The sequence below is a fragment of the Gopherus flavomarginatus genome, chromosome 2 (genome assembly GCF_025201925.1).
Source record: "Gopherus flavomarginatus isolate rGopFla2 chromosome 2, rGopFla2.mat.asm, whole genome shotgun sequence".
In the NCBI taxonomy this organism is placed as follows: domain Eukaryota; kingdom Metazoa; phylum Chordata; order Testudines; family Testudinidae; genus Gopherus; species Gopherus flavomarginatus.
In genome coordinates this window covers 177,682,089-177,692,514 of record NC_066618.1, presented here as the reverse complement: position 1 = coordinate 177,692,514, position 10,426 = coordinate 177,682,089, and the positions used below count along the sequence as shown (strand labels likewise).

Sequence of the window (10,426 nt, the reverse complement as noted above, 5' to 3'; positions counted from 1 at the left end):
AACTTTCCAAGTTTCAGAGTCTTTGCTTTGGCTTAGGTATATATTATTTTTCCTTTCCCTTTTCATAATGCATACACTCCTGAATTTACTCCCATCACAGAATGAAAACTACATAAATAATAAAAAATACATTATCATAATCCTTTGAGAAGACAGTTCTTCTAATGTCAATTTACACAGTGGTTTCTATACTTGATAATCATTATTACTCTTACACCAATACTTCATATGTTTTTATACTTCTGTATTTTTATTATAAAATTTATTTTTTATTAAAGTTATAAAAAGAGTATTTAAAAAAAATAAGGTGATGAATATATATAAGGCAATCCGAGGTATGACGATCCCCTGTGGATATTGGCTGTGCTTAGAAGAGTTGAGGTGTTTGGTTTTGTTTTCAGTCCAGGGCTTAAATGCAGTGTGATATCCATCATGCACTCCCATTGATGTGAGTTTTGCGTAAACGCCATGCTTCTTTTAGGCAGAAATGAAGGCACTTTAAACACAACTACATGTATGCTTCGAGGTAGCCATCCAAAAGTTCTGTGAAAAAATTAGATCCAAATCCCCTTCCCCCCCCCGCTTGCCAATCCCGTCTCTTCCACTGTTATTTCTCATATCATAGACAATTCAGATTTTGGTTTAGCTTTTTATTGTCCTTGGACAAAGTTTATTAGATAACCTATTATCTTCACTGTAAAAAGGAAGAGCTTCCTTTCCCCCCCCCCAGAGGACAGGCTTTTCATAGTTGCCCTGTCTTTTCAAAAATTAAATGCTTTGAGCTAAAGGATACCGTATACTGCTTGACAGAAATATGCATATTCTAGACATGTGTCTTTCATACAGCACTTTTATAAGATTGTTTCATGTTCTCAGTAAGAGGATCTTCAGATAAAATACATAGCCATTCCCACCGAGTTTCCAGTTTGCCTACTCCTGGTTCATTTTTATCAAATCATTGAGGAGATCTATTCTCTTGCAGTCATAGAGGGCTCTGGCCAGCTTTCCTACTGTAGGCCCTTTGTAGCCTTCACTCATAACCCATTTCTGCAGCATTTGGTAAACTTTTTCTTTGAGTCCATCTCGTTCATAGTCATGGTCAATTTCATCAATCTGTGGCTCACTAAAGCCCAGTTTACGAGCACAGTGTTTCCACTGTTTAGCCAAGTTCTCTCTCACTAGATTCAGCTGTTTTTCAGAGAGGATAGAGGTGTTATCTGCAAATAGAAAGACAAATATAAGAAGACAGCATTATTTAAACTCCCCTTCTCTTTGAATGTCTCTCCCGAAAATATGGTCACTAGTAATGACAGGATTATAGGTGGCTTTCATGTAAGCAGTTGGTCTAGTGATTAAAGAGGAGGACTAGATGTCACAACGCTCCTGGCTCTGCTACTGTTTTGCTTTATTGACCTGTGACATGTCTATCTCACAGTGGTGATCTGAGGCTTAATTAATGTTTAATGAATGTTTATAAAATGTTTTGATATCTTTGAATGAAAAATACTGTTATGACTTCTCGATTAAATAAATTAAAAATATGCAGTAGTGGTTTAAGCCAGTATTGACAAATATAAATACTATGGCCTTTTAAAATAGTCCTGCCCCCTCCTGTACTGAAATGTTTGAACTCTCAGTCAGGACCACTGATCCTAGTTTTGCTTCCACTGTTCTGCTTTTTTTCTCTGTCTTTATGTACACATCCACACGTACTGGGGCTTGGTGACTCATGAAACAGTACACTGTGCTGACATGCTTAATGTCAGCTTCAGGTTTGGTAGAGGCAGCTGGGAGAGAATATCATTTATGAGGTGATGAAACAGGGTGGGAGGGGGGAGGGAATGGTGTAGTAATACAAAGCAATGTTAGTACAACCAACCACTCATTATGATAACCTTAGGTATTGCGTAACTGTAATGCTATGTAATAAAGGAGGACCCAAAATGCCTAACTTCTGAATACAACAGGGAGCAAGATGCACTGTACATTCACTAAAGATGGTTCTCAGAAAGAGACTGTTAGCCTTCAGATTGTGCCCCAAGAGTGAGGCGAGCAGGGACTAAGGGGCGGGGTGCACAAGGAACAGAGAGCTGATTGTAAAGAGGAACATTATAAAAGAAAGGAGAGAGAGTGCTCTTACCAAATATACCCATGTTTTCATAATGTGCATAAGTGTTTTGCGTGTTGACTGGAACACTGCTTACATATAGATTCTGTTCTTCAATCTCCATGTGATTGTAGGCTCCAATTTGAATTCCGGTACTGTTATATATGGTGTATTTTGCATTTTCATCTGTGTAAAGGCAGTTTAAGACTGATATATAATCAAGTACATGCAGTTTAGAATTCAAGATATACAATGGCAAGGGTAAGGAAGAATAATTTATTTTGTATTTAAACCAAATACAGCCATGATGATTATTTTGTATTTAAATTATAAATGGCCTTACTTTGGCCACTGCAAGAACTTTTTCATTATTAATTCATGATACTTCTGTACTGGGTGCTCTCCATGTGCTTTGGGTTTCACAAACAGAGGAAGTCACAGTCCCTGCCCCTAGGAACTTGCATTCTGAATTGAATAGGTGATACAGTTCAGAGATACAATTCACTGGGTGAAAGATGAAAGTCAATCTCAAAATTTCAAAGTGGTGGCGATGTTCCTTTAAAAAAAAAGTAAGTGCAGGGTATGGGGGGTGGGAAGGAAGGTTAAGAGAGATGGGGAGTTCTGAGTTCCTGACTTCAGTTGTGCTACACTGATTTGCATCAGTTGAGGATCAGGCCCAAAATCTGTTGTGAAATAGTTACTAGATTTAATATTACATGTATCACATTTAATATATACAGAACCTTATCTTTACATGGCTTCACTTTCACCTATGCACTGGCCATTACAGCAGGACGGGCTCTTAGGGAGAAGCATGCTGTGTTCTGTGAATCTGCAAATGTACAACTCTTGCGCGCTAGAGAACACCTGGGCAGAAAGCTTCTGAGTGCTCTCCCATGGTTACTGTGTCTCTGTACTGTCCCCTCTGAGGGGCTGTACCTTGGAGGCACAATAGATTACTAAATTTCTGAATAGGCATGGCTGAGATTCTAAGGGCATAAAGATCAGGAAGTTCAAAATGGCACAGTCCCTTCCTACTGTAATAGAGATGCTTATCGTAATCAAGATAAGAGATGAGGGGGAGACCACATTAGTTCATTTTATATCATGACAATAGTTCCTGGAAGATACTTAGCTAAATGTATTATAAATTGTCCTATGAGCATTCCATGAGTGAGAAGACTGCAAAGCAAGGTTGAACAATTTTCTGTTGTTCAGGATTGACAATAAAATGGTATTCCTGCTCTGAAAAATGGCTATGTATAAATGGCCCCTTCAGATCTGCTTCCTGTGTGTATCCAGAGTAACATCTGCATACCTTATTGAAAACCACAGTTATATTCAGTTTGTAAAGTGCCACATAAATTTACATTTCCATATACATAATTTTTAATCAATATCAGTAACAACAGTGATAAATATAAAATTAAAGAATAATGTCCCTGCCATTGGTGAATATGTAGCAATTGGGGATGTAAATACTGTTTAAAAAGTTAACCGTTTAAATGATTAAAAATATGTCATTTAAATGGTTAACCAATTAAATGGCTGGGTTCAATCTGCTGGTGCAGCTGGGCCCATTCCGGCCAGCGCGGGGCTGCTGGGGTCGGCCGGGTGGCCAGCCGGCATGGGGCCGCTGTGACTAGTAGGCCAACCTGGAGTTAATGGTTAAGGCTGGTTAACCAGTAAGACTAATTCTTACCAGTTAACCGATTAACCTTTTACATCCCTAGTAACAATAAACACATTTGTGGTTGGTTAACTACTTCAACAGCTTCATTTTTCGTCAAAAATGCTTTTTTGAACAAAGCCTAAATACAAGTGAAAAATGAAGCTTTTGAAGACTCAGATTTGGCTTATAGTTTCACTTCTCAAAGAAGTGAATCCAGGTATGAAGTCATGATTTCACAGTTCTGTAAAACCCTGGAAAATCATGCAGCTTGTCTCTCAGAGCCATGACACTTCATATCTCTGTACTTTATAACACATCTACATAGTGCTTAAAGATACCTTGTAAAACAATGAGATGTATCTCATTAACAGTTTTTAGAGATAGAGATTTCAGTTTCACTTTCTAGTAAAGCTGGTCAAAATTTTTTGAAATCAGGTTAGCATGCATATAGTATTAGTTGTTAGGAAATATCACTGGTACAGAATTTACCTGTGCTTATTTTGTGTTGTACAGGTGTAGTAGGAGTATATGCAAAATTCCCCTTCTTAAAAGGACTGGATTCCGTTTTGCCTGAATAATTACAAAACACACAAATGCCAAAAGTATTTGGTAATCAAAAACCTAAAGGCACAGGTACTTCAAAACTGTTGTAATATTTATAAGAGTATAAGAACATAGTTAATGCTCCTAATATAGAGCGGGGAAAAGGTGTTGTTACCCAAAAAGCTAAGAAGCTTTTTAATAAATCCAATAAAAGTATATTTAATTAAACACATCATAGCTTAATGAAGTGCGTAACAACCTTATTCTGTGTCAAGATCCTCTAGCATAGACCCTGCATAGACACTGGCAAAGTGCCAGTGTGACCAGTGGGATTCCACACAGATGTAACAATTCCTTTTGCTAGCAGATTCCAGTGCAGGATTAGAGTCTAGATATTAGAGTCTAATTTTAGGTACACAAATTTGAAAATTCCAGCCTAAGGTAACACAACAAGTAAACAGAAGGGCTGGCAGGTCATCTGATTCTCAGGGCTTGCCTATATGGAGCCTTAGTGTGCCGCAAGCCAGGGTATGAAAGTACAGCACATTAGCATGCCATGCCCTAAGTCACCCTGTGAACCCTGCTGCCATGCACAACTTCTGTAGTGCACTTTGACTTACTGCTGCTTGAAACACTAAGCATGGAATTTTTAGCACGAGGCAGCGGCGTCCATAGGGCAATTTAGGCCACAGCAGGCTAGTGTGCTGTACATTCACATCCTGGCTTACCATGCATCAAATCTCTGGGTGGCCATGCTCATAGTCTGGTATTTTCTCCACTATATCATGCTGCTTCCCAATAATCCCTTCTGCATTTCTTTTCTTTCTATCCAAATATTTAACTTTATTAGTGATTTTGAGAGTTACAATTTCCACCTGCAGATGTGACAGTCACAGCTCTGACAAACTCCTCTCAATCAATATATTGATATAGACAGCAATTGCAGACTCTCCATACAGCATTTTTTTGCATTCTCTCTGTCAACTATGTGGTACCTTGTGGTTTCTTAGTGTTAAGTGCTGAAAAGGAATACCATACCCGGAAAATCCAGCATCAAGGGTAAGATGATTAATCTGTATAATACCTTGTCCTTTTCCTAACTGGTTTGGGAGAAACTCAACTGAACACATCGTTATTGACCTGTTTGTTTTTGTTTATTTTTGCTAAACTCTCAATATTCTCTCCCTTCTCCGGCTCCATAGCCTTCTGTTCCTGAGGATACATACCTCACCAGCAATTGCTGAGAGGCATTGCCATAGCAGCATTAGATATAACCTGCTCTCTGTACAGCTAAGAGTATCAGCTTCCTGTTGGCTTGAATTCAGAGTCACTTATGAACATGGATCTTTCATCTGGTATAGCATTGCTCTACCCAATCAAGCCACCAGAGCCGGAAAAGATTCATTGTCTGAAAGGTACCAAAAAATCCTCACTTTAACAGTTTCTGTGCTGCAATTGACCTGCAGTAAGATTCTGACTCATTTCACACACCTTTGTGTATCTAAAAACAACTACCATTTGCTTCTAGCACAATCTGGTGATTGTTCTTGTTTATGATTCTTTCACCCTCGATGGGTTGGGAGAGTTCATTAGTTATTTAGCTGCCCAACTTACTCCTGGGGGCATTCTGTGCCAAAAAAATAAAAATTCTGCGCACAATATTTTAAAATTTTGCAAATTTTATTTGTCAAAATAACACTACATAATCATGCCAGTTTCAATTATTTTGATAATTTATTTTGAAATACCTGTCAACAAGTATGTCTGTAACAATACAGACACACAAAAATTCCCCCAGGAGTAGAGAGTTAAAGAAACCCCTATGACAACCCAGTTCCTGTTTCTCTGCCCACCCCACCCCCGAGCCCATCTGGGGGGCAGACACTCACAACCCCTCCCGCACAGAGCCCAGCTGTGGGGCCCCCCAGCTAATACACCCCAACCCCCTCCTCCCCAGAGCCTCACCACGGCCCTCCCCCAGCCCAGATACCCATACCCTGTCCCTCTCCAGAGCCCAGCTACAGGCCCCCCATTGCCCAGACACCTGTCCCCTTCCTTCCCCGGAGCCCAGGGATCCAGAGCGAGAAACAGCCTGATGCTTGGTCTCAGGCTTGCACAGAGTTTCCTACACACTGCCCTCTCCTTCCCTCAGGTCATGCTGGAGACTGCAGCTGCCAGGAACCCTCTAGCTTCCTCCTCCTCTCCACAGCAGTGTCTTCTATGTGTAAGCTGGACTCTGCTGAATCCAGTGGCCCCTCGTGGTGGCTAGCAGCACTGCAGCCCATTTCTGTGGGGGAAAGGAAATTCTGCATGCACAAAGTTAATTTCTGCAAAATTCTGCACTCCCCAGCAGCACCAACTGGATAATAGCATGCAGTCAGTAGCTTGCTGCTTCTCTCTCTTACGCTGATGTAAATCAGGAGTAACTCAATTGAAGTCAATGGAGTTACACCACTGAAAACAAACATGAGAGGAGAATCAAGCTCACAGCATTTTAATGAACTGAAGTGATATAAAAGTATCAGGAAAACAAAGAGCAGTGGACCATCATATGTCTAAAGGAAAGCCTTTGCTACCAGCACCACAGCCTGAGAGTAAGAAATCAGCTGCTTGTTGGTATGTGACCTACAAAATGATCAGTGGCCATCTTACTTCTGGAAGATGACAAAAGGAGTACTGCTTGTGTTTTAGACAAAAAAGTAATAAGACAATATCTCACCTACCTGTCTCTGTATTCGGGCTTTTTGGAAACCATGGTGTGGATGCTTGTGGCTGCTGGTGTAGGCCAGATTCAGGCACAGGGGGTTTATTCAGACTAAATGTATTGGCTGAATTTGATCCATAGAGATCCTCTGTAGATCTTGTTATCGGATCTATAGGCCTTGTCCCATACGTAATATTTGGATTGTATGGTACATTTTCCCATATTGGAGTTGCTGCAGCTGGTGGTGGTGGTGGTGGTTGTAAATGACTGTAATTGGTCATGTTACTATAGGGACTGGCTTTTGATTCTGTGCTTTCAGCTTTCAGATATAATTCATTCATCTGTGGAGCAGCAGGTGGAGTTGCAAATGGATCAAAGGATACCCTTCGTCTTCTTTCCTCCTCTCTCTCTTCAGCACTGTATACCAGAGGTTGGCTTTCTGAATTATCCATCCGGCTGCCATGCTTATGATAATTTAATTCATCCTGCAATTTTCTTTCTAGGCTAACAGAGGCCTCAAAGGAGGACTCACAGGTCTCAACAGGCTGGTTCGCTGGAAAGGGAGCAAACATGGCTTCATCCACATTGCCAGTCATGAGACCCTGAGAGCTATGTAGGGAATTGGGCTGATCTGCAGCATGGAAGGGAAATTGAATACTTGAATTATCCCATAATGCAAAGATACAACTATAGTTTTTAATTACATCTCAACAACACCATGGCAGAGTCTAGCATTTTTATATTAAAAACAGCTAAATAATTCATAACATGTAACCAAAGGTAATCTCTTCTAGAAAATACTGTATTTTACATTTTACTTAAGACCTTTTCATCTATAATGATCACAGACTTCTTTATAAACTGTGGGTCTGACCATACTGAAATCAATGGCAAAAGCTCAGTGACTTCATTGCTACAAGACCGGATCCTACAGACAGTATGTATAGGGACAGTTAATGTTTCAAGCACCATTAAACTGCAGCCACATCTAAGCAGAACATGGCACAGAAATACAATACAACACAACACATCAGGCCAAGAAGGGAAAAATGAAAGGTTTTGGACTTTAGAGGGCCTGGTTCACTAATTTACTTCCAATGGAGTTATACTGCAGAAAATTGGAGAGAGATAGTAGAGAATCAGACTCAGAATTTCACTGTAGGTGCTACTTTATACAGCACTAAAAGTCATGTTTCTTTCAATGGTCCTATCACAGAAATCTCAAATTAGCCTTTTTTTTCCCCAAATGGTAGAGCCTGAAAATAGTGATCGAGATAGTGTTTTTGTGACTTGCATTTTAGAACGGCAGATAAATCTGATCTTTTTATTCAGTGCTTCAGATTCTCTCCCGAGTTCTGAACAACTGGGTCTGTTTGTTACAGCTTTTAATAATAATGGAATCAATTTTATTTGTCCCCAATTTTGCCCTAAGCAGGCAATATGAAATAAAGTGTTTTGAAGTGATGTAATAATCACCTGTTTGTGCATGTCCGTTATTTGGAGATTCTGCGACAGAGTCTATCTGAAGGGACTGCATCCTTTTCACAAGTTCAGTTGGCCCAGAGTACGCTTTCTGTACACAGGAAAAAAATATCATGCAGCACATGCAAGTTTAAGCAAAGAAAGCATCTTTACTGTAGAAGCCTAATGCATCCCCACAGTGACTGGCCCAAGTGAACAGCTTGCATACATCTCATGTTCTTTGTTGGAAGAATGCTGGTGGACCACGAACATTGCTCTGCAGGGCTTGCTTACTAGTGAGGTTAAGTTTACAGACAAGCAGTGCCTGCTTTCAAGGAAGGCAGGAATGATTACTATGTAAATATAGGGCATGATTCTCTGATCTGGCCAATCTGTGCCCTTACTCACAGTGACTACTACCTTAGTCCATGAGCTAATCCCATTGGACTAGGCAGTGACTCACTGTGCTGCTCCCAGCTCAGGGCTGTACCTACAGGTCAGTCTTATCACATTGCAATCTACCGGATTGCTTGCAGAGTAAGATACTGCTTAAGGTAAAGGTAGCAGAATCATGCCCTATTTTATGTATTTACATGTAGAGCTTAACTGGAAAAAAATAATCCACAGCTATGGCCTTGTTCTGACCACAGTTAATATGTGGGATATGGGGACAGGGAGCTTGATGAAGATCTCTGGAAAGAATGTTTTAGTGTTTCACTGCACTTTTACCTTTGCAAACCCTTGTCTTCATTTCACAACGCTCAAGGAATAATCATCTTTACCCTGGCATTTTGATGTTCTAGCCATTCATGCCTTTTTGATGTCCTTACTCAAGTAAAACTTGAAGTCAAGTGCAGTTTTAGGACTTCTGGATTTGACCTGTTGCTCTTACTTGCACTTCTCAGAAAGTCATTAGTCACTGTCTTACCAGGAAGTCTTTTCACAAATTAAAAACCAACAATCTCTTCCAGGAAACATATCTTGATCCCAGGTGTTCAAAGTTCAAAACTTCATTTTGGCCTTTTGTTAGGGCCCGATTCTGACACCCTGCTTATGTAACTGTGTATTACCCTGCTCCAGGAAAAGTCCCATTGGTAAAGCGTACAGCATACTCCACTTTTGTCTTATTTCAAAGAGACTATTTGCAGAGAAAATTGCTACTCAAAAATCAAACAGTGAAAAGCTACAGAACTTATTGGTACAGCTTTGTTACTTAACCATATTCATTAGCTTGTATGTTATATCCATATCTCCTACCCCTGGTCTCTTTCTGCCTTTAGACTTCAGCCACTGAGGGCAGGGATTGTCTCTTTTGTGCTTGTGCAGAGCCCAGCACGATCCTGAATGGTAGCACCCAAAAGCCCCATAATATAAAATATTTACTACTCAGAATTAGTATGGGTGGTAGAATCAGTTCCAGAGAATATTTGTCTGTTCTGTCAACTTTATTTTGCAAAGTGTTGCTATCTTGCCAAAGAATACTGGACACACCTTCAAAGTCACTGCCTGGATTTCCCAAATCAGAAATGTTTTAATTCCCCATCCTGCAATTTCAGGGAGAGGGGAAAGCACCTGACAAAACAAGGCTGTATAGCAGAACAGCGGCACCATAGGGACACTTTCACTTATTAGTTTAAAATATTGGGGATGCAGTTCTTGTCACCTTCATATAAGTGGTACTTTCATTTCAGGGTTCAGCCACAGCATCAGGCCCTTAATGTCAGTAGGACTACTCCAATGAGTAAATGTTTTCCAGTGTGACTAAGGGCGCCACAGTCTGGCCCAAAACATTTGCCAGGAAGTAACTTGCCTTTCATTATTATTTCAAATCAGGAAAGCATCCTTCTGCACAACAGTTTGCAAGCTACATCCAATAGGAGGAACAGGGAACCAAGTTACAGCTGAGAGAGGACTCAAAACTTTAAATTTCCTGATTTTT

At 40.2% G+C, this 10,426-nt stretch overlaps 1 protein-coding gene across 5 annotated transcripts in view; it reads right to left on the bottom strand.

The window, feature by feature from the left end:
• Window positions 1-227: 227 nt before the first annotated feature.
• The window catches only part of RIPK1 (receptor interacting serine/threonine kinase 1), a 53,905-nt gene continuing 43,706 nt past the window's right edge, over window positions 228-10,426 (bottom strand). For 2 of the 5 annotated variants that reach the window (XM_050939969.1, XM_050939972.1), the window contains 5 exons: window positions 8,503-8,599; window positions 7,046-7,657; window positions 4,269-4,349; window positions 2,141-2,293; window positions 228-1,217 (listed from right to left, as the gene is read on the bottom strand). In XM_050939969.1, the coding sequence (XP_050795926.1) occupies window positions 931-1,217; window positions 2,141-2,293; window positions 4,269-4,349; window positions 7,046-7,657; window positions 8,503-8,599 (1,230 nt within the window). In that variant the 3' untranslated portion in view covers window positions 228-930. Of the gene's footprint in view, window positions 1,218-2,140; window positions 2,294-4,268; window positions 6,610-7,045; window positions 7,658-8,502; window positions 8,600-10,426 lie in introns of those variants that run through there. The other 3 variants (XM_050939971.1, XR_007772546.1, XM_050939973.1) reach the window with 3 other exon arrangements.